Source organism: Thermobia domestica, chromosome 14 (genome assembly GCF_964235325.1).
Source record: "Thermobia domestica chromosome 14, izTheDome1.hap1.1, whole genome shotgun sequence".
Classification (NCBI taxonomy): Eukaryota; Metazoa; Arthropoda; class Insecta; order Zygentoma; family Lepismatidae; genus Thermobia; species Thermobia domestica.
The window spans coordinates 77,082,118-77,107,506 of NC_137467.1; the positions used below are offsets into that span (position 1 = coordinate 77,082,118).

A 25,389-nucleotide genomic window follows, 5' to 3' on the forward strand; every position below is an offset into this window, starting at 1 on the left:
TCAGCATTGTTTTACCAATGATGCAGGTAAGTCAAATAACAGAGTATAGTGATACCCCATAGCAGAACATGCCGCGATCTGCGATGTGATTGCAGACAATTTGCCGCGTCTGTGCAGAAAAATTGCCAGAGGAAAAAAATAGTCAACAGGAAAGTATAAAAACATGCCTGCTATGTGTAGATGTCTTAAAAGAACGAATGACTCGCATGGAATTCCTGCAGAAAATTTTTTACTTACAAAAGCTTCAGAAACAGAAGGAAAGTTCTGCCATCGGGTAGTGATGTATATAATTTACGTAACACAAATCTTTATAACAGTTATTTATCGTATTTCATGTAAACCAAATGTAAGTCTACAGTGTTATAAAGTGTAGTTTTTGATACAGGGCATTAACAACTAATAACAATAATAATGAATCATTAAATACTCTAGAATCTTCAAGAACACACAGAGAAAAAGGACCAATCTCCAAACCATTTTCTTGAAGCCGAAGTTAGAGTTTGTGTGCGTAAACATACTACTTATAGCCAATATGATAGCATATTACTGTATCTTCATGGCTTCAAAGAGATGTCAATTCCACCACAAATGGCCAACTTACGAGATGTCACCGTGTACGAATTAAAATATTCGAGACACGATAGTAATAACAAAACAAAGATAGCCACGAAAAGTTTCAGCTTCGTAATATTGGTCGATAACAAAATTTCTCCTAAGTAGAAGCTTTGCTTTCTTATAATTAAATATAAACTAATTATTTGCTGAGCAAAACTATATATTTTCGTTAAAATTCAACAGGTGTTACAGTTTCGCCAACTATCTCATTAGCTTCATCAGACACTATCTGATGAAGCCAAAGAGTTAGTTGGCGAAACTGTAACACGTGTTGAACTTTAATGAAAATATATAGTGTTGCTCAGCAAATAATTAGTTTATATAAAATTTCCCCGTTCTTTTCTTATATACTAACAACATTATGCCATATTGTCCATCTGTCAACACCTCTTCATTATGTCTAAGAACACTATTGTTGGATTTGGTCTATTTATTCTAAAATTACAAGGGCTGTCCAGAAAGTAACAGACGTTTTGAAATTTAAAAAAAAAAAAAAAAAAAAAAAAAAAGTAACAGAATGAACAAACCAAATTGTATTATATATATTTAAAAAGTACACTCTTAATCTATTTTTCCACATAATCGTTATGCAAGTTAAGACACTTATTATACCGTGGCACAAGCTTTTCAATACCATCGCGTAGAAATCTACTGCCTGTGATTTCAACCACTGGTTTACACCGATATGCAGTTCGGCATCAGTATCAAAGCGTTGTGTAGCGAGCCATATCTTCATCGCTGGGAAGAGGTGGTGGTCGCTCGGCGCCAAATCTCGGCTGTACTGTTGCTGTTCGAACACTTCCCATCCAAGAGTTCTCGGGTACGCTTGGCCATGTGTTGGACTTGCGTTGCTGTATATTAATAATAATAATAATAATAATAATAATAATAATAATAATAATAATAATAATAATAATAATAATAATAATAATAATAATAAAAAAACGCGATAGATTTTATTTGGCTTGTTGTTTTTTGCCAACAAAAACTAATCACAGAACACACATCACAAGAGGCGGGATTTTCTATTTCAGTGCATATAGTAACATGTCACGGAATGCACAGTAAGAGCGTCACAGCGTTCTGACATCAAAATGGCGATTCTAGTCCCGCTCACTGCTGCGATAGGCCAAAACGTCTGGTACTTTCTGGACAGCTCTCGTATTTGATAAAAGAATGTATGTAAATCAGTGATGACCCATTTCCAATGCACTACGGGCTAGGACAAATTCAGAACCATATTTGGGAGCCATTGTATTTCTTTTATTGCTGTATCACCATACACGTTCATCACTTGACGGTAGTTTTCACCTTCTGAGCATTCAAGAATCTAATCATTATATATATATATATATATCGCCTCACAGTCAGAGGGATTCTATTTCAGAGCGCACATTTTTCTAACACGCAGCTACTGCAAAATAGCAAGTGAAACAATCCAATTCACAGAATACTGAGCAAAGATGCTAGAGAAATCAGTCGAACGTTACCGGTGTACTGCTCATAGCAGGAAGGGGGTTGGCTTCCTTGTACTACTGGAATTTCCTTACTCCTCACCTTTTATGTCCTTTCCAACACATGTGCTATTCCATTCTTCGACTCAGTGAATCCATGTTCCCTGCACATCTTGATCATGGTACTTTAACTGTATTTGGCATCAGAAAGTACCCTTGTGTAGCGTTCCTAGTAGGGGTCGATCTTATCATTCTCAACAGAAACGTTCACTACAACTCTCACGGTTAAATTATGGTCCAATGTTTCTATGTGTTCTGTGACGTCATGCACTTCGTACTAGGTGGAGCTACTATTGTTTATGAAAGTCGTCATATAGATCGGAAAAAACCTCTGTATCTTACAACTTTGTACTAATTAGAATTAGAGAGGACCTAGTGAACCTAAACATCAAAAGACATTAATTTCACCAGCAAGTACCATTTTTGTTGAAGTGATCCGCAATTTATGCAGATTTTCCAAGGGTCAAAAAAATTTCTTTGGCACTTAGAATTCCTTACATTCACAAGGTAATTCGTAAGAATTATCTTAATAATTTGATGTTTGAGAGTTTTCTCACCGAACCGCAGAAGATCATTTGAGGTATATAGTAACGAATTTGATTGCTAGGTACCAGCACACGTGAACACACCTCCACGAAATTGTGGGTAGTACGAAAATAATGTGACTTGGAGGGTGGATGGCTCTTGTATGTGAGTGTGGTAGTATGGCTCCGAAAATTGCACACATTTGAAGGGCTACATTTGTGCTCCTTCCGACATTAATTATAGTTATTTCTCTATATAGAAGTTATCTTTCTGTAAGTCGTGATTGACTGAGCAACGCCTAGGCCAAACTACTTAAGCTAGTAATTTGGAATTCGGACATTTCATAGAATTTGTGATGTAAGGTACACTGTAATAAAATCGTGCCCATATATCAGAATTGCCTAAGCTTAAAAATATAAAATTTGATCTTTAGACTTTTTAAAATAAACACGTACTTCAGTTTTTGGTTGACCTACAAAGGTAGAATAGAGGTGGGAAGGAAAAAAGTAGGGATTGTGATTATTATAATGTGCTTATATCTCGGAACCCTTTACGTTTAGAAACATGAAATTTTATTTTTAGACTTTCTATTTAAATAATTAAACAGGTGTTACGGTGTTTTTAACATTCTTTCCGTGGGAAGAGTGGCGACTTCTGCTAGTACCCAAATAAGTAACAGTGTTTGACAAAAGTCTTCATATGCCAAAGGGATCAATGCTATATTGATTCACAACAACTGGCATCTCTGCTGTTGCTGGTTCCTCTAATATTGGGCATCGTAGATATCGAAGACCCGAGCATCTTCCCTACTTGGTGTAAAGAGTGCATTCTTCAGGATCCACTGTCTCAAAAAACAGCAAGGTTATTTCAGCGTTCCGCAAAATTAATTATATATATATATATATATATATATGGTAAAGAAACAAGGCTTGGTTCTGACAAACCATGGTGTATCTGTTGAAATGTGATAAAAAAAAAAAAAAGAGCCAGAGAGCCATCTCTTGTCGTTTCTCTGATTTTTAGAGGTTATTTTGACAGGATATGTGAATGTGCGGAAAGTTTTCCACGCGGGTTTGTGGTTGGTGGTTACTACTATACTGGGAAACTCACGTTACCCCAATGAACCAAAACAATCAAAAAATCAATGCAGCATATTCTCAGACAATTTTAGAGCCAGTATACCGTCATGATATTCCATTCTTATAAACTCAACTCAACTCAACTTATATGGCGGCATTGCCATTCACTACATCAAAGACGTCTAGTCGTGCGCAGAGGCAATGATACGTACATGGACATGGATGGCACGTGAAACGGAAATCGTGTAATCTTTTACAGACAATGCTGTGAAATCTACATTGGATTTTTGCGGGTTCTCGTTGTTGAAGTGAATGTTTGGCGTCGACAGCAGCACGCACTCGTCAGTCTTTGGAATGTTAGCCAAGATGGATGAAATAGACTCGATCAAATTGCTTCAACCCAGTTTCCTTCAATGGAAACTGAGATGCAGGACGATAGCTTACAAGCAGAGCTTGAGCATCGACCACAGTCGTTGGGGGTGTCGCGATATTTCTTAAGCTGGTAAGAGTGCCAAATTCACTAAACCTGAAACGACCTTCTGTAATCTGTTAGATAGTTCCGCATCCACAGTGTAGAGGAAATGGTTTGTTTCTCTGTCGCTGCTTTCTAATACTGGCATGGTACAGTGTGTAGGAAGCAGTTTCTAGCGTAGATGCTCGTTCATCGTATATGTGGTCCATTCCAGAAAAAAGTAGTGTTTGGTATTCCTCTATTTTGTCCTCTGCTTGTTAATGAATAGTTGATGAAGTATTACACTAATGTTAGTTCCGATATTTTCTTCAATAACGATTGCTTTTTAAGTTTCAGGTCCTACTATTATGACCGAGGTTAAGAGAGACTGATGATAAGATAAATGATAATAGTGGAATGAAGTGAGAGGAGATGGGAGTATTCCAAGAAAACCCACGCACACGGTGTTTGTTCACTTGGCGTCGACTGGGATCAAACCATGGATCCAACACACCAGAGGTGAACACTCTACCACTTAGCCACTGTGGCTCCTAATGAGTGGTTACATTATACTTGCCACACTATATATGTAGACATGTGATAGAAAATGTGGAAAAGAGAATTATTGCAAGCTTCCGGTACATACTGGTACTATTTATGATTATCAATTACGATTCATAAAAAAGTATTTTTGCTCCAAACTCTCGCCATCAACACTTTATATACAACTTAACGTGAGTAAAATTCCAGAATATTTTTTTTTAATTCTTCACCTCTGGCATTCAAATATAAAAATGGACGTTATTCACTCGCCTGATAACTGTTCAGAATAGACGTTGGTTTGGAAAGTTTTCCATGTAAACAGTAAATGACAAGGCTGAGCTTAGCAACCTAATGTTCAGCATGTTGGCGCCTTAGTGACTGGCGTGATGGACGCTAATTTCGAACAGAGAATTAACATTAAGTTATGGATTAAGCTAGCGAAAACTTGGAATATGAAACATACTAGTGAAACATAGAATATGATACGGCATGTATTTGTTGATGGCATTATCGAAAAGCTGTGTCTTTGCGTGGCATAAAAGTTTTCAGGAGGCCCGAGATTCACCATAAGTCGACCGTCCGTCAGCATCACATACTGCTGCAGACGTGATACGTGTGAGGCATTTACTGCAAGAAGACTGTCGGTTAATGTGCGCGTGATATCAGAACAGTTGAAATTAAATATAGAAGGTTGCCCAGGATTTAAAAAAAATAATTGTCAGGCTGTTATTGTCACAATAAGCTGTTCCAGATGCTGATTAAGTTCCGCAGTCACTTTTGTCGCATTCACTCGGCGGTCTATGGTGACAATCCTATTAATTGCTAGACTATCCCGGTCACTAAGTTTTCTCTTCGGTGATATTGCCATTATTTCTGTAGGCCGTCATCACATTGGACCCTGATTCATGCGACACACGTAGCACACTGGCTGACTTAGGAACGTAAATAACGCGCATTAACCATTTGACCTCTGAAATTCAGATTCCAGTTTTCATCGCCACCATCTGCCCACTCCCACACGCCTACCGGTGTACTCCGTCTGACGTGAGTGAAGGAGGAAGAATTTAGATAAATTTAAATTCAAACGCGAAAAGTTTAATAGAAGGTGGAGATGTAATGGCTTGCGTATCCGGGTCTATACGTATGGATACTTACAAGTGTATGGAGGATTTGAGTATTACAGGAGGAAATATGATTGTTGATGCGCGTAGGTGACTTAAAGTTTTCTCAATACGGAAACATGACAATAGGTGTATTTTAGAAAGTAAATCGAGATTGAAGGAATTGCTATTAATATTTATTTATTGTACTCTACTATATCGTATCTTAGATAACCACTTCAAATCTGTAACGTTACCACTCAACTGAGAGAGAGAATATTTTCCTAATTATATTCACTAACAACTGAGCCGTACAAAGAAATCTATCCGGGATAAAATTTTCACTTTTCAATAATTATCTGTTCCAGATTTTCTCTATCAAGAAACTCACGAACCTCGCTTTTTGTATACTCATTCTTTCATCAGAAACTACAATGTCTTTACTAAAAAAATCGTCTATCGCAAACTTTACAATCTGCTTATTTCACCCACTCACTTGAAACTTTTCCGCTCTTCCCTAGAACCAATGCCGAAATTCTACTTGCAGTAACTTGAACAAATAAAAGAATAAATAAGGAAAGGTTTATTTCACCATTCTGGTAGTTGTGATTCCTTCAATTTCATCTACATTTGAAACTGGACGTACTGTTTTATATACTACATTGGAGAAACCCTTTTATCTACATCCAGTGTTCTTCGTTTCTCCTGCAATACCCCATTTACCCGTATCAAACACACAGATCTTTTCAACACAATTTTCAACCTAACTTTTCGTTTTTGCTTTTTAAAAAATCCTCTGTCACTATTCCCCTTCTCAAAAAGAGGCGGGAACACCCACAAGTGCTTCCATTATGTCTACATTCGTGAACTCCAACTAAAGCCCTATAATCTTTTCCCTCTCATTGATTCATTAGCACAAATGATATTATAAATATTATTTTCTACCACAATCGATTACTTCGCATTTTATTCTATAGCACAGTTTCTCAAACTGTGGTTTGGGGCCTCCAAGTGATCCTCGAGGAATGCTCTTGTAGTGCCCTTAGATTGAACCTTACTCCAGAAAAAGACAAAATAATGATAATAAAATTTAAGTGAATTGCGTATCATATATTGTAGGTCAAAATATCAAACGTATATAGATTAGAATTTAATTAGGTAAAGATTATCCAAATTGTAATAGCTTATATTCAGATACTTAAAAAGTACTGTAGCGTACTTGAAGAAGTCGATCTTTTTTTTTTTTTTTTTTTTTTTTTTTTTTACGAAAGACGCGTACTGCACCAAAGAGATCAGGTCGAGAATTGCCATAGCCAAAGAAGCATTCAATAGGAATAGGTCACTCGTAACTAACAGCCTTTGTATTGGACTAAGGAGGAAATTGACCAAGTGCTACATATGGAGTATTGGAGTTCATGATTCAGAGACTTAAACATTACGGAAGTTAGGGAAGAAATATTTAGAGAGCTTCGAAATGTGGTGGTGGAAGAAGATGGAGAAGATAAAATGGACAGAAAGATTAACAAACGAAAATATTTTAAAAGGAATAGGAGAGAAGAGGTCGCTTCTAGCCGGCATCCGTCGTAGATTGCCAATTAGATTGGACACATCTTGTGAAGAAATTGTCTTCTTCACACCACCATAGAAGGAAAGCGAGGAATAGGAAGAACAACATAAGTGATCGATGATTTGAAAAATAGAAGAAAATATTGGGAGTTAAAAGAGGAAGCTGAAAATCGAGAAACGGAAATATTTCCAAGCTCAAACTGAAAAATAATAAGAAAAGAAAAAAATCTCATTAGTCTTAGGACCTGCCCAAAGGGAGAATACTTAATATTCAGATACTTACAGTTAATGCATACATTTGGAGTTTTAAACGTCAGATGTCGGGGTTGCCAATCGTCAGGCCGTGACCGCAGTGCCGGGCTGTTGGTAAGATGCGTTAGGGCAAACTCCTTTCTACGTGAGGACCGGTAGAATGGCAGTGTGTAGTGAACTAAGTGGACGGTGATAATGTAAAATGGGCGACCCCTCTGATTTCCAAACGGGGGTTAATTATTAGGTGGTTATGTGGTGAAAAGGAACAGTTTTCAGAAGAAAACCCTCAATGACAGGTCCTACCTAACATCGTCAGATTGTCACTCAGAACCATCGTGCGATTGCGGTGCAAGTGACGGAGGAATTCAAGCAGCATCCTTCAAAACTTGTGTCGATAATTCAGTCCGCCGCGAGTTACGTGACATGGACATATGGAGTCGGTTTGCACGAGCTAATCTGTTGATAAGGGACCATAGTGCTTTAGCACAACGTTAGTGGTGCCGCGAACATGCAACACTTACAGCTGATGACTGGAAACGTGTGATATGGCCGGATGTCGTCGTTTACCTTATTTCAAACCACCGACCGTGTTTACGTCTGGCAGACTCCAGAGAAACATGATGTGCACTATCTCCGTTTAACCGTGAAATATGGCTGTGGCTCGGTGATACTGTGGGCCACAATATCCTGTGGTTTTCAGTGAGTTATATGCTGATACTTACCGGTCGCTTCACTACCCGTAATTGTGACACCATGTGCATCCTATAATCCAAGTGTTGTTTTCGGGCAATGGCACCATATTCCAGGATGATAATACACCCATTCACATAGCTGGATCTGTTGTGGCGTGGTTTGAGAAACATCGAGATAAAATAGAACACCTTCGTGGGCCTGACAGTAATTGAACAGCTGTGAACCGTTTTGCAGACAAGATCCCAGCCTCTGCTTCCTCCCAGAGTCCTCCTTCAACCCCTCACGGAATTGAGTGAGGTGATGTATGCGGAATATAAGTGTAATATAATATTCCACTTTCCATTTTACGTCGCATCAGAGATGTTTTGAGGTTAGAAGGTGAGCCAACGCAGATTAATATGGTATGTTGCACTTGTAGGTTCCAATTAAATTGATCAGTAACTTTTAAACTATTAGTTAAAAAAAAATATTTTTCACATAAAAATATCGGGTATATTTTTGACATATTTTTCAACACTACCAGATTAATAGTATATCAAACCTAACATAGAGTCGTATTTTTTTTCAAATGGCACTATATCAGTTTATTCTACAAGGACTGGATAAAAAATGTCAACATTGTTATAATTCATACCTGATTTTATGCACAGAAGAAAACTTATTACACTCCTTCAATGTACTCACCAGCCATCTCTATCACCTTCTGCCACATGTGTGGAAAGAGTTGTCAATGTCTCGCAAGGACTGCCGTATGATACGGATGATGTCTCCTCGTGTGTCATGGCGCTTCCCGCGAAATGGTCCCTTCATTTTGGTGAAAAGGTCGTCACTGAAGTCCCTGGAAACATGGTTGTGTACTTCGCCCACGTGCCACTTCAGTCTTGATTCACGCATGCTGCTCGTTTTTCCGAAACACGCTTCCACTTTCCTCCTCTACGGCACTGCTGCATTTGAATAGCACACATTCGTTATCATTTGTCACAGTTCATCGCCACACATTTCCTTGTCAGCTACAGAAATTTTTTATGTGTTCTTTCACATAGAGAATATCACATAGACTTAAACCATGACCCGTTAGGATAGTGTAATTGGATGTGACACGATTACAACATATAATTCTGAAAGTTTTACAAAAATGCTTTAGAAAATTGTGCCATTTTGTATACACCATTGAATATCAATGGGGATATCAGTCACGAAAACCTGAGGAGGAAGAGTTTCTTATAGTAGGCTGCCCGAGACCACTTTTAAGTAATCTTCTGAACCAAGTTTTTGAAATACACCTTATTCAAAAAATGTAAAAAAATATATATATATTTACAGTGATACGTCTCATTGATTTTTTTTTTTTAACCCAACATTTCGGTAACTATTGACTTATTTTAGATGAGGGACGGAAATTCGATGAAAAAACAATATTCCACCTGGTTACATTTCTATTTGTTTTGAAGATTCGTAGTTCACTATCCACAGGAAGTTGGGAAAAACTTCTTGCATTTTTACATGCTTTCAGAAATTTTATATCCAGATATCATCTCGATTTTCATTCGAAGCTTTTAAAATTTTCTTGGTCTGCGACCAAATAAACTTAAGGTATTGATTTTTATTTTATGTATTTTTTATATTAGTGTATCAAATATATTTACCTTGGTACGTTTTCTCTAATTTTTTACCCAATATTTCAGTAATTATTGACTATTACCTTTGACGAAGGATGAAAATTCGTTTTAAAAATAGATTCCACTCGGTTATTCTCTGTTGTTCGGGAACTGTGTCAGAGGTAACAGTGAATAGTTATCGAAAAATGGGGTAAAAAAAATTAAAGGTGTACCAAGGTAAATGTTTTATATAGTAATATACAAGTACGTAAATGCAAATTAATACGTTCGAATTTTGTACAAATGGCCGCAAACCAAAACGATCATAAGACAATCTTAAAAACTTCGAATTTTGAGATCCTAATCCTTGGAGGAAACAACAGGAATGTGTCCATGTGAAAGTTTTTAAAGAGTTTTCTTCCCTCGTCGCAGGTAACAGTCAACAGAATTGGACTACGTACTAAAGTAAATATACATTAATATATAAAGTACGTAAATAAAAATGAATTCGTTAACATTTTATTTAGTTTTCTATCTATTCTTGATCGATAACTTTTATTGGAGCTTAATTCCCGTCTGATTTGAGTTTGTCTCCTTTAGAACACTGAAGCTTGAGATTATATGGGATATGCACTCATCGTTAAGTCGTGGATGTAAAGCCTATTCAACTCCGGTGGGGGTCAAGACTGGGTCAACACGCCCAGAATACAGAACAGTTTCGCTTTCATTACATGAGAATACTTTACCGATGGAGTCGATAAGGTTCTTTTTTCAATAAGAAAAGATATATAAAGTTACAGCAAAATGTAAGAGGGAAGACTTGTCTCCAAATATGATGTTTTCAATCTAAAGTATAGGAATTATTTAAATCGGACCAGCCGCTTGGGCTGTACGCTCTTTATTCGCCCATGTTAAATGAAAATGCAACGTTGCCATTTATCTGGACCCAATAACAAAGTGAATGGGGGCTGGCCATCGACACGTTAGCGTAGACAGTAACTTCATTCACTTATGTTGTTGGTGCAGGTAATTGGCAACGTTACATTTTCATTTAACATTGGGCGCATAAAGAGTGAGTATACATCACAAACGTCTCGTCCGATTTAAAAAAAAAAAAAAAAATCCCTTTATTTTAGATTGAAAACATCATATTTAGAGACAGTTTTCCCCTCTTACATTTTGTTATAACTCTGATAATAATAGTTACCCTATGTCAGGGGCTTCTGAGACTCTCTCTCTCTCTATATATATATATATATATATAGGATCCGGATCCGAAATTCCGTGTCAGAAAATTCGGATGTTCCGAATCAGCAAAGTTTTCGAAATCATTTTCAATCCTATGCTTAAAATAAGATTTGTGGCATGTGATCGTATGAGGGCCTTGCGTTCTCTTCATTCTGTCGATATTTGGTTTCCATGTCTTAATATGTCACAGTTACTCCAAATTTGATTGTCTAACACTGTTGACTTTGGTGAAAGCAATCTCACTGTCAGATTCGATTCTAGTAGAAACACTCGATCGAGAAGTTTTTTTCTTTCTTTTTTTTTTTTTTAAAGCGGTCGTCTTGATTGAAGTTTGTCCTTTGTTTTCGTAACACTAGTCAAATGCTGGAATTAAACCTTAGTCGCAAGCCGAGGCTTCTTTATTAGGCCCAGGCGGCTTCCTTTCCTAATCCTTTGTGAGTTACTATGATCACTGAATGACGCCATTTCCTAGTCGTGATGGACTAGGCCATAGCTAATAAAACAGCCCATAAAATATAGATCAAATCAAATTAAGGAGCAACTTCTTTTTCTTGCTCTTGATGAGTTTTTCTTTCTTTCTGTCTTTAAAAATGCCTTTCTCTGTAACCGTACCACCTCAGTTAGTATTAAGAATTGTAGTAGGAATAAAGTTCGAAATGTTAATTAATATATCAAAATTAATGTATTAATGTAGGTGTATGTGTATACAAAATACCATATGCAGCCTCAAACAGTAACATATATCTTTATAATTAGTAATCCACCACTATTAAGTCTGAATAGGTTGTATAAGGAGCTTTATCATTCACGCAAGGGCGAAGGATCGTTCGCCCCTACTCCAGCGGCACCATTAGCAGTGTACGTTAGTAGTAATTTGTTGCAATTTCATTTCATCTAAGTAATTTTTCACTCCTAGCATCTCCAACCGCCCCTCTAAATGTCCATCCGCTCCTCCCCCCCCCCCAGGAGTCTGTCCTTGATTCGCTCCTGTGCAAACATAATATACAACTCATTCAAGAGTACATTTTGTCGACTTTTTAAAATTTTTATTTTATTATTTCTCGCGGCTACTTATGCAATTTTGTCCACAGGTATACATGCACTTTCCAGTCATTACGCAAATACATTTATATACTTACTAACCTGCGGCTAGTAGGGGGCTTCGCTACCAGACCCCCGTTACTGCTCGGCTTACGACCTCGCACAACAAAAGCCTCTGATCATACTCAGTTTAAAAATAAATGTTTGGGAGATTCGCTCTCAGACCCTCTAATATCTCATTTGATCGGCCTACGACCTCGCACCTCCGTCGTTTCTTCAATCTGCACTTCTTGCTCATCTACAGAGAGTAACACTTCAGACTCTATTATTATTGTTGGATATCGTCCTTTTATGTGTTTCCACAACGCGCTGGTACTTCCTTTATTTCGTATTTCAGTTCTGCAATGTTTGCAGGTGGTAGTTCCTTTTGGTTTTTCACTTTGAAAGTGTTTCAAATAGCACTCTTACCCATCCTTGATTACCTCTATTATATATATATATATATATATATATATATATATATATATATATATATAACAGCATCAGGACGTAAAATAAAATGCCGTCGGATACAGTTCAGTTTAGCTTTGCCGTTGTTAATCCAGGCAGTCGAATGAAGGCCCATACAGCAGCACAAGATAAACAAATGACGATTAAGTACAGATCAGCTTTGTATTATCATTGTTACCAATACAAAGTTCAGATTTCGGTTATACAACCTACATAGTGTTATAGAAACGGGAAAGTACCTAGTAAGTGTTTCTTCTAAGGTTAGTAAACATTTTCTTGACATGACGTAAGTCGCATGTCACAAAACAATAAAAGCAATAAGTTAGCAAACAAGAGTGGCCAACCCAAGGAGCGCACAACGCCGACAAACAAAAATTTAATGATTACTCACGGTTCTCGAAAACTTTTACGTATTTTAATATATTTAAAATGCGAAACTGGTCAACGAATAGTGTTGCACCCGAAACGAGAGAAGACATCCACGACACGAAATGATGAAATTTAATACTTTCAAATTTTAATTTAGAACCTACTCAGTATTTTTTTTTTTAAAAAAAGTTATATTTTCTCACCGACCCACATTCAAGAATACTTTTTTCTTTAATGATTTTAATCAGTACTTTCTTGAATGTATTGTAGGAAATTCGCTTAAACATTGTCATTCACGTTAGTTCGTTACTTATATAGGCTTTTAAAAAGGGATGTACTATTGTTCGAAGATCTTAAGACTTCTCTCCAGAGGTATACATTTCATTAAGTTTGTCAGTTAAGAGCAGATATACAACAGAAGCAACGGATAATTACCATGAATACTGAACACAGGACAACACCATCTAATAAACATTTTTTTAAGCAAATGGACAGATCTGCAATGGTTCATTTTATACATATGGATATTTTAGTTCTGGGTCTGAATCTAAGGCCTAAAATATTCAAAATAGAAGTCCGAATCCGACCTTCGAAATTTCCGGAACCGGATGTCCGGATCCGTCTGGCCATCCTATATATATAAAATATGTATTGGAAATACGAGTGCGAATACTCCTTCATATGCCATTAATACATCTCATGTACCTTCGGAATCAGTAGAGAGTGTGAATCTGTATAGATGTTTTCGTGTTATACAAAGTGTTATGCAAAGACCATGTATATCCGCAATTTTTAAGCCTCTGTTTCCTTGTTTTAGCCCCCTCTTCATATATCTGAAATGTTAAAAGTTGTTCAAGTTAGTCGAGTTCCTTATTAATGATTCTCTATTTCTCTGTATTTTGCAGGTAAATCAATACCGTTTTTAACGGAGGAAAAGTTGTTGAATATTTTGGAAACGTGTAAAAACGAAGGTTCTTACGCGTTACTTATACGAACATTAGGACATGTGTTTTCTAGTGCAGAATCATTGAGTAAAAGTTTCATTAGAAAGGATCCGGATTCACCAGTAGAAGCCATGCTGGACCGAGCTTCCTTAAATTTTAATAATTTGAAGAAAGAAGATGTTCGTGCGTTGGAAGGTGATTTGGATAAAGATGAAGATAGTCAGGAACTGAAAGAAGACGCGGACAATGGTGAGAAAAATCATAAAATAACGCCCATTGATGACGTAAGTGTTGATATTCCTTCTCTCCGTCGATCCTATGAAGCATTGTTTGCCGTACCTGGAAATAAGTTTCAAAGTGCACTTATTAATGCCTTAATATTGCTGACAGAAAGTGTGGAGTTAGATTTGAAAGTTTTCGGTGGCGAGAAAAAGGATCCTGATTTTCTGAACATTTTTGTAATTGTGATCGAGATTCCTGTTCTGAATGCACCTGACTACTTAGAAATGGTTCTGCCTCAGTTCTGTAAAGCAACGTCACATCTACCGGTGCAGGCTCAAGCAAGATTAGCTCGTGTGTGGGCCAAACATTGTCGAAGTCGGATGAAAAACTTCCTGGAAGCTCTACAGCAGTTGATAACTTTGAAAGTTATCTCTGGACAGTTCAACAGAGACTACTGTGTAAATGACGAAGAAAATATTACGGCTCCAACCAAAGTGATGAAGATCTTGTATTATGCAAACATGTTAGCCGGTGATTTGGACCCACCTGATCTTCGACAAGATGATAGTGATTGTGACAGTGTGGAGGATTCTCTTCTGGGTGCAGTGGGGAGAGAATCGAAAGAGCCACGGGCAAAATACGAGGATCCGTTAGGGGCAGAATTGCAAGTGAATGTGCTAGACTCTAGAAAACCTTTTCTACCCTTTAGTGAATTTTACAATGAACCTCTGAGTGATGCAATTGAAATGGACCGAGACTTTGCGTATTATAAAAGCGAACTAGAGCAGCGTAAGTTCTCTTTTATGAACCATGCTTTTATATTGACTCCCGCTACAAAAACAATGGGACTTTATTATGATAACAGAATACGAATGTATAGTGAACGACGAATGAGCTTTCTGCAGAGTGTAGTACGTGGACAGCCAACAAATCCGTATCTCAAGCTAAAAGTAAGAAGAGATCACATTATTGACGATGCCTTAGTAGAGGTAAGTTATTCTTGTAAATTTACTTTAACTTAATAGAAAAATTAATCATAATGCTTCTCTCTTGGTTTTTAATTTTTGCAGCTCTAAATATTAAAGAGAACTAAATAATAATAACTAAAATTATTAGTGAGGCGATTTGATGAATTTAAAGATTTTCAATCGTTATATACTGTGTTTCAGGTTATTTTCATTTTGTTTAGCTATGAATTATTTAGTTCAATCTCCTTTGATTATGTCCTGTAGATTGATAGAGATGGATGGCAAGTGAAAACATGCTACGGAAAGAATTAGTGAAATGAAGAAGAGAGGAAATGGGGGAAACTTGAGAAAATATCTACGAAACGTTGTCCACTACAAACTCACATGGGTTGGGTTCGAAGCAAAGATCCGTTGCACTTAAGGTGAGCGCTTAACTAGTGAACCATCGCACCGCACGATTTTCGTTTTTACCTTTTGCAGACATCAATACTAATTAGTTAAAAACAATTATTGGAGCGTATATATTTGATGAACAATAACGAATGTTGGCTGATATGCTATATATTTTGAATTTATACAAACTTAGTAGGGATTACTCCGAATACCGAAAGACAACAGAGACAATCATATGTTAATAGCTGCTGCACAAGGAGGATATTTTGTAACAATAGTGAAAATCTTAACCGATCCACTTCCAAAACAAAATATGATTTACGTAAAACTTCCGTTTGTTCAGTGAACTGGGCCTTATTTTACATTGTAGTGTCGCTGGAATGAAGTTTCACAAACCAACGAGGCATAATGTTTTCCCTAACCACATCTGGCCCAAATGCACTGTTGATGTTTCTCGCACCTAGATATGCAGAATTTCCCAATTTGAACTTGTAAAGGAAAATCACTTGCAAATGTGTTCTCCTTTGTGTACTTTTACACAACCCTGTTCAACAGGATACTTGCCGTCTGAGTGACTGGATACCACAACCTGTTTTCTGAGCATGTATGCAGTTGGGACGTCTTAGGGCTTGACCAGGGTCCATCTGTTCGATTCATCACAGGGGATGGTTTCACACCAGACGTAAATTCAGACATTTCAGTTGCATCAAATCAATATTACTGACATTACAAGACTTGCAGAATCACACCACTGTTGACTTTCAGTTAAAGAAAATAAATTTTTCTTTTTGATGTTCAACATTTCGATATATTTCACAACTTCTGAACAAATTTTCATACGCTGTATTCTTTTACTAACCACTTATCACTTCACATGTTTCGTAGAATCACCAGTTTGTGGTGGAATTTTGCACTTGTTTATGCGTAACGAAAGGAGAGCGAGAAAAATGCTTGTACTTAAAAACATGAAATTGGCGTGTCTATTACTGGAATTCTTTACCCGTTTATCTAACATTGTTAGAAGTCATTAAGTCTAAGAAACTCAGGTGGGCAGGCCAAGTACTACCCAGAGTGGAAGACGGAACGCTCTCAAAATTTTAGCTGGAAACCCAACCGTAAAAAGACAATTAGGAAGACTATGCACAGATGGGAGGAAATATTAACAAGGATTTCGCAGAAGTAAGAATACAAGTAGAAACTGAATCCAGTTGGCCAAGGATAGAATTTAATGGAGAACTTTTGTGAATATAACATTAAACCTTCTGATTGCAAAGGCTATAAAGTTAGTTAATTTGATACTGGAATCAGAAAGTAGGTAAAAGATAGACTTACAACTTACAGTATTTTGACAAACAAGTAGGGCCTGAGTGTTAACAGTTAAAGAATTCCTTGCACATTGGTCTTGGTGCCAAGTATACTACTGCGCCTCAAGAGTGGAATAAATAACTAATGAGAAATAGAGCGAATGATCATATTAGGGCCTTGTATTAATCTTTCCTAATAACTGTGTATATAAATAACTAATGAGACAGAGCGAATGATCATATTAGAGCCTTGTATTAATCAATCCTGATAGCTGTCTGTGTGTAACAGTCAAAAGTTTATTTCCATGCTAAAAGAATTATCTTGTTTCTTAGTTAATGCCCTCTTTGTGTTTATATTGTAATACCAGAAGAGTCTTATCAGTAATGCAGCTTCTGAAGGTGGTAATATTAATGGTAGTCGGTTAATTTTTCCTCTTGTATAGTACAAAGTAATTATACAGGGTGTTCATTTATTATGTAGCCAAACTCCACTGGTGAATTCCTCTCACCTAAACAAATAAGTCCATATGAAGATAGGACGAAAACCGCGTTGTTTCAAAGTTATACGATGCCGAAAACGAGGAAAGTGTAACTTTGAAGCTGCCTTGCTCGAAAACTATAAGACATATTAAAGGTGGTTAAAGAAATATCAGAGGAACTAGTACACTCTCCATCTAAATATCCATGTTTCAGAGTTAGGTCGTACCGGCGCAACGAATTTTATAGAGTGAACTGGGGTATCGGAACCCTGATTTAAGCACGTATAGGAAAAAAGATATGTTTTAATAGAAAATGTCTAATTATCGGTTTATTAAGCTGTTATGTCGTGTACATGAGTATTATCATTTGTGAATTTCACATTATCATTAATTTTAATATCTGCAATTATGCAACCACACACAGCACAGTTTAACATCAAAGAAAAGTGGTTGACCAAGTTCTAACAGTTAATATCATTTGATAACGGTGATCTAAGCAGGATAAATGTCATACGAACAAAAATAATAAAAGATGATTGCAGAAATACAGAAATCCGAAATGCTGTGAAAACGAACATCAGTACAAAGGATTCGAAAAAACTATTTAGCGAAAAGCGTGTGTAGCATTGTACATTCACTAATATCTCACTTTTTCTATCCAATAGTAAATACGGTAGATATTTCAAGTAAATGATGATGAAAAAAATGATAAAATGAAAAGTTGGAGGAAACGCGAGATCTCGAGTAAACCCATTAATACGATGTGCACCACGAATTTACGTACTATAACGTAATAAATAGTGTAAATATTTGTTCTGAACTACTACGCTGAACAAGAGTCCAGATGATAATAATAATTATAACAGATGCTCGATGTGTCATCCGTCATCAGTACACATTTAATGAAATGGCAGATATGTATCTTATGTATGGTCGTGCCTGTGGGAACCCACATGAAGCACAACTACTATATTATGAATATTTTGCAAATCATGTTCTTCCCAACCGTAATACTTTTGCTGCTATCGATACGGCAGCACCGATACACCTCTTGACACCTGATCGAAAAGAGAAAATTGTTCAGATAATTAAAGAAGATCCTTGTACAAGTACAAAAGGCTAGCAACGCTAGGTGTTTCACATGGAACTGTGTGGAAAGTGTTTTGCGAACAACTCTACCCCTTCAACTTGCAACATGTGCAAGGAATAGAAGAAAAAGATTATTGTCCGTGAAGATACCTTTGCGAGTAGTATCTTAATCTATGTGTAGAAAACTCTCTATTTCCTTCATTAATCATATTTGTTGATGAGGGGTTCACGCGAGATGGTGTTGTCAACATCCACAACGAACACCAATTGGCAGAAGAAAACCCTAACGCAAATTTACCTCCGTACCCGACACCAACATCAATTCTCGATTAATGTCTGGGCAGATATATTGCGGAATGCGCTTCTAGGGCCATACATTTTATCACAACGTCTCACAGGTGCAACATACCTGCAATTTCTTCAATGAAATCTTCCGGAATGGTTGGAAAATGTTTTTGTCGAGAAAGTCTCAACTTTGGTTTATTCTCGATGATGCTTTATCATATTTTCTGCGAGACGTTCGTGTATTTCTTGATCAGTACTTCCAAGACGGATGAATAGGGCGAGGAAGACCCATGGAGAGGCCTCCTTGCACTCCTGACCTAAATCCTTTGGGTTTTTATTTGCGGAACACCTCAAAAGTATACTGTATAAAACACAAATAAACAAAATACGTGAATTGGAGCAAAGCATTCGTGATAGATTTGCAAAGATTTGTAATACACCTATGCGTTCCAATCGTGTACGTGAATTACCGTCAACTCGTGCAAAGTATTGTATTGAGGTGACGGATGACACATCGAGCATCTGTTATAATTATTATTGTTATCTGGACTCTTGTTCAGCGTAGTAGTTCAGAACAAATATTTACACTGTTTATTACGTTATAGTACGTAAATTCGTGGTGTACATCGTATTAATGGGTTTACTCGAGATCCCGCGTTTCCTCCAACTTTTCATTCTATCATTTCTTTCATCATCATTTACTTGAAATATCTACCGTATTTACTATTGGATAGAAAAAGTGAGATATAAGTGAATGTACCATGATTCACCTGCTCTTCGCTAAATAGTTTTTTCGAATCCTTTTGTACTGACGTTCATTTTCACAGCATTTCGGATTTCCGTATCTTTGCAATTATTTGTTTATCATGTTTTGTATGACATTTATCTTGCTTAGATCACCGTTATCTAATGATATAACTGTTAGAACTTGGTTTGCAAGTGTTATCAGCCACTTTTCTTTGATGCTAAACTGTGCTATGATGCATAATTGCAGATATTAAAATTAATGATAATGTGAAATTTACAAATGATAATACTCATGTACACGACATAACAGCTAACATTTTCTATTAAAATATTTCTTCTTTTTCCCCATACGTGCTTAAATCAGGGTTCCGATACCCCAGTTCCCTCTATAAAATTCGTTGCGCCGGTGCGACCTAACTCTGAAGCATGGATATTTAGATCTTGTTTTCGGCATCGTATAACTTTGAAACAACGCGGTTTTCGACCTATGTCCATATGGGCTTTTTTTATTTGTTTAGGTGAGATTTCACCAGTGGATTTTGGCTACATAATAAATGAACACCCTATATTTTATAGATGATAAATGAAGGAAATAACCGATTTTATTTCAAACTATTTCCTGTGTAAGTATAAATTTAATAATATACAAAGATACACAGCCGGATAGGGAACCCGAGTCTCAGGCTTACCGTCTCAATGTTTTAACGACCGCGCTACTCAGTCCGTTCCCTGAATGGTCATTCTTAAAGTTGATGCTCAGATATTCATTGTACACAAGTTATACCTCAGCTTCTGTTGTGCTTGGATGTATCAACATTGGTATGATATAAAGTTGGTTATTTTCTATATTTATTATATCTAAATAAGCCGTCAAAAGATGTTCTGTAATGTAAAGCCTAGTTGACCAAGCAAGAGTGTGAGTGGCTGAGGGCTGAGAATGTGTATGGTTATTAAGGGACCAGATTGACTTAAGGCATCGGTACAGCAACCCATAAACTTCGATTCTCGGTTCAGTTATTCATTTTTCCACTGCCTTTATCACCATTATATGTGCTGCTAAGTTTAAATTTTAGGTTGCTCTAGTAGAAGTATGGATGGGGATAATTATTGTAAATTCATAGAAGATTTGAATATCGTTCATTATAGATAAGTATAATAATACTGTAATAAAAATGTAGCATTTAAAAATGTAAGTTAGTTTTCGGTTTAGTGTAGGTTAAAAATACGTGAAAGATTTCTTAGAAAAGCTTGCTCTTTGCGATACATTGCCAAATTTTATGTTTATTTACTAATTTAATAGTGTATGTATATTCCTAGACTTTGTAAAAATATGTTTATTATGTTATGTAAAATATCCACATACCATGTATAATTCTCTTTTGTTTGAGAATTAATTCAACCTGGAAGAAGATTACTACTGACAGTTGTGTATAAAGGTTTAAACTGAATACAAGTATCCATATCAATTTAGAAATTGATTGATGTTAATAATAAGTTTTTAGTTAAAACTAGCCACTTACTGCGTCGTGCTAGATTATTCCTATACTGCTTTGTCTGATTCCCCTGCCTTCATCGCTACTCCCTGCTTTACAAGAAAATAATCTCACATTACAAAATTAAATGTCATCTTGCACAGAATTGATGAAGAATGAGGTCACAAATCTTATTAAACAGGGTTGATGTTCTTGAAAATCTCTTGAAGTAGAATACAGCTTCCTGCAAAAACTTTGTTGAGTTGATTTTAGTTTAGCGTCCCTTTCAGCAGCGAGGCTATATGAGACGTGGACCTACTGATTAACGTGGAATCCGAACCACATGAGCTCCCGCCGGGCCTGCAAAAACTTTAAAACAAGAACTACTGAGATTCACGAAGTAGAATTCTAATATACTCTACACTTCTTGGGTGGGTCATTTCAAAATTTCTTCCATCATTGTCATCTTACATCTTACTATCACCGTTTCCTATAGCCGTGAAGCTTATTTGGAGGACGTTAAACTTAGTAAAGGGCCTTTCCTAGTACGATAGTGAAATCGACCCTTGATCCAGATTGGGTCGTTATTGACCTTGACCTAAAACTACTTTAAAAAAATGACCCCTTCCCCTCCCATTACCGAAGTATCGTATCATACATGCTCAAAATTGAATAATATTTTTTAAAATTTTGGTGGGGGTGGTCGAAAAATTTTGAAAGTTTCACAGATGTAGATACTATCTAGATTTAAATGTGCAGTTTTTTCAAAACCATCGATGCGTATTTTCGTTATTTTTTGCGTGATGAAAATTCCAAAAAAAAATGTAGAAAAAACTTGGGGGTGGGGGGACATTTCGCTGATTTTTTTTTTTTTTTTTTTTGGTTAAAAAATCTGATATACCCTTAGGTACAACATATATTTGTTTCGGGGCCTGAAAGTAATGGCAACATTGTCACAAAGAAATAAAACTGAAAACAAACGTGTTTTTCGCACACTTTTCTCACTGAGGGCCCCTTCAAACAATCCTTTGCCAGAGTTCACAAATATTCTTTCTCTTGCGTCCCTTTCGATTCTGTCGTTCTTCGGCTGCTTCGATTGTGTCCGTTTCGGAATAGAAACACCAAATATATTTCCATAACAGTGCTTCCACTGCAACCGACTCTTGCACAACGAAGTTACAAAACACCTCGCGTCAGCTCCTCGTATCTATCAGTACGTGCTTCACTGGCCACACACAGTGGCGCTCTCTGCCGCGAGCTATGTAACTTTGTTGTGCAAGAGTCGGTTGAAGCGGAAGCACTGTTACGAAGATATATATTTGGTGTTTCTATTCCGAAATGGATACAAGCGAAAGGAATGCAGGAAAAATGAAAATTGTGAACTTTTGCAAAGGATTGTTTGAAGGGGCCCTAGCCTTGAGGGCTCTAAAATGGTGGAAAAACTGGAAAAAAAAAAAAAAAAAAAGTTTGTTTTCAGTTTTATTTCTTTTTGACAATGTTGCCATCCCTTTCAGGCCCCAAAAAAATATATGTTGTACCTAAAGGTATAACAAATTTTTCAACCAAAAAATCAGCGACGTGTCCCCCCCCCCAAAAAAAAAATTCTACAATTTTTGGAAATTTTCGACACGCAAGAAAATAAAGAAAATACGCATCGATGGTTTTGAAAAAAAAATTACACATTTACATCTAGATAGTATCTACAATCTGTGAAACTTAAAAATTTGTCGACCACCCCCACCAAAATTTAAAAATATTCAATTTTGAGCATGTATGATACGATAATTCGGTAAGGGGAGGGGGTCAAATTTTTTTGAGGTAGTTTTAGGTCAAAGGTAACCTTTTGGGTCAATAGCAACCCAATTTGGATCAAGGGCCGATTTCACTATCTTACTAGGAAAGACCCTTTCACTTTAAAAGAATTTTTTAAAATTGGTTAATGATGATGAAGGCTGCGTTGAGTATTAAGATGCTGATCATTTTATAAAATGATTTCCCAGTAATGGATTCCAGCCTACCGATGAAGGCAGGCAAATCTACCGAAACTGTATAGGAAAATTTGGGCAAAATGCAATATTCTTTTCAACTAATTAAAATTCACATCCATGTTTATTTTTAGTTAAAAGCTTGACCACATATTTACAAATCGACAGTTTCATCTCTGAACTGTCAAATCAAGTAAACTCTTTTTCTTTCCATACTTGTAAACTATGTAAAGGATGCTGGAAATGCTTCAGATTTTTATTATTTTGATCCCCTACCAATGTTGAACCGGTGGTGGGCATCAGTATCTTTATTGAACTTGGCAATCTAAGCAATTTCCAACGTCCTACACACCAGTTTACAGGTGTGGAAAAAAAAATTGTTTGATGTGACAATTCGGAAATGGAATTATCGGTTTGTAAATCGACTTCCTGACTCGTGGAACGTTGTTTAGAAACATATTACAGTGGTTGTGCATATTTAAACTTGGTCGTTACATTTTGAGCCCGACAAATGCAGAGGAAGAAAGTGAGTTGATATTGCCGTCCGCCAGTGTGTGACCACGCTATTAACTCCCTAGAAACAAGGCTTATTACTATTCGAGACAGCTAGATTTAACCCTTTCAGCCCTGATCTTTTTTTTGGTTTACTCTCCGGTTTTATTTTTATTTTGTCTTATTATTCTTTTTGGCTTAAATACAACCGTCAATTTGTTTGTGGATGTCATATTTAAAGAATTATGGATGAAACATTTTGCCTGCACTAGGGTTGAAATACGTATGTAAAATACAAAATGGCATTTATCCAAAAGATCATAGTGATCGACATAATTTAGAAACTCAGAACACATCACTAAAGCAGGAGGAGGATTTATTGCAAATAGTTTATTTCTCCAAGAATAAAACAGCCTACGTGGCTGAGCTTCGTCCATCCTGATAGCCCCTGCAAGTACTCTACAAGAAATGTGCATAGCTCCAAAAGCACCATAGAAATAGGGGAAAGTGATTTAGACAAGTTCTAACAAGGGACACCCGCGAACTTGAACAGGAGAAACCGGATGAAATGTTCTACAGTAACTAAGTTCAGGTCACTAAATCCAGTGGTGATAATCCACTTAATCCATGCAAAATCAAGCAGTCAGGCAGTGGCGGCGCCAGCTCATGGGGATATGGGCCAATTTTCTACACATGGTATGAGAAGAAACGGGAAAATGGAAATGCTCAATGTAGTAAATATGATTAACCCTTTTAGGGTCCTGGCATTTTGGGCTATTTTTTAGACTTTCAGTCAAGCAGCTACTGCATCGTCACTATTTATCCTAGGATCATGGTCCATACCTCGTTCTCTTCAGAATAGAGCTGGCTTTCAAATGGTATCACTTGCATGTCCATACCATATACCAGAAGCGGGAAAAAAATGTCAAAGTGAAAATTTCGGAGGGAAATTTTTTTTCTCGAACTTTGGCCTCCCCTGGACCCCCCCCCTGTGTGATCGAAACCATCTAAAAAAAAATCTGATAAATAGTACTTTGTATACTGAATGTGTGTGCCAAATTTCAAGTTTCTATCTTGAATAGTAAGGGCGAGAGAATTTGTACCAAAAATTCCCACAGTGCCCCAAAGTACCATAAAACACTACGATCTCAGGGGAAAAAAATCCTGAGACATCCCTAATTACCCTAGGACTATAATCTGCTAATCATTCTCTTCAGAATAGAACTGTCTTTCAGGCGGTACCATTCACATGTCTCCATCACGTATCTAAGGCGGGAAATTCCTGAAAAAAGGGATTTTGGGGGGCAAAATTTCCCTTTTTTCAACTTTTGCCCCTCTGGACCCCCCTGTTTTTACGCAGAAATCGGAAAAAAACTTCTGGTAAATACTACTCGGTGGACTGAATGTCTGTGCAAAATTTCAATCTTCTACGTGAAAAAATAGGCCCGCGAGGAAAAATTTCCCTACCATGCCCCACTTTTACCCTATACAGAAGTATATTTGGATAAAAATTCACTGAGACGGCCCTAATTACCCTAGAATAATAATTCGACCGTCATTCTCTTCAGAATGGAACTGCCTTTCAGACGGTATGACTCACGAAGTCCTATCGTGTATGTGAGGCGGGAAAATGAAATACGTGATTTTTGGGGTAAAAAATCCCTTTTTTAACCCTTTGCCCCTCTGGTCCCCCCCCCCCTGTTTTAACACTGACATCGGAACAAAAAATCTGGTAAATACTACTCGGTGGACTGAATGTTTGTGCAAAATTTCAATCTTCTACGTTCAAAAATAAGCCCGCAAAAAATATATATATACCGACAATGCCCCATATTTCCCTATATTGAAGTATATTTTTCAAAAAATCCCTGAGACGTCCCTAATTACCCTAGAATAATAATTCGA

The 25,389-nt window shown here is 36.8% G+C and overlaps 1 protein-coding gene across 4 annotated transcripts in view; it reads left to right on the forward strand.

Moving 5' to 3' along the window:
• Ube3a (ubiquitin protein ligase E3A) overlaps nt 1-25,389 on the forward strand; it is a 98,994-nt gene that overhangs the window by 40,861 nt on the left and 32,744 nt on the right. For all 4 annotated transcript variants that reach the window (XM_081738605.1, XM_081738607.1, XM_081738604.1 and 1 more), the window contains exon 4: nt 14,010-15,259. In XM_081738605.1, the coding sequence (XP_081594731.1) occupies nt 14,010-15,259 (1,250 nt within the window). The remainder of the gene's footprint in view (nt 1-14,009; nt 15,260-25,389) is intronic.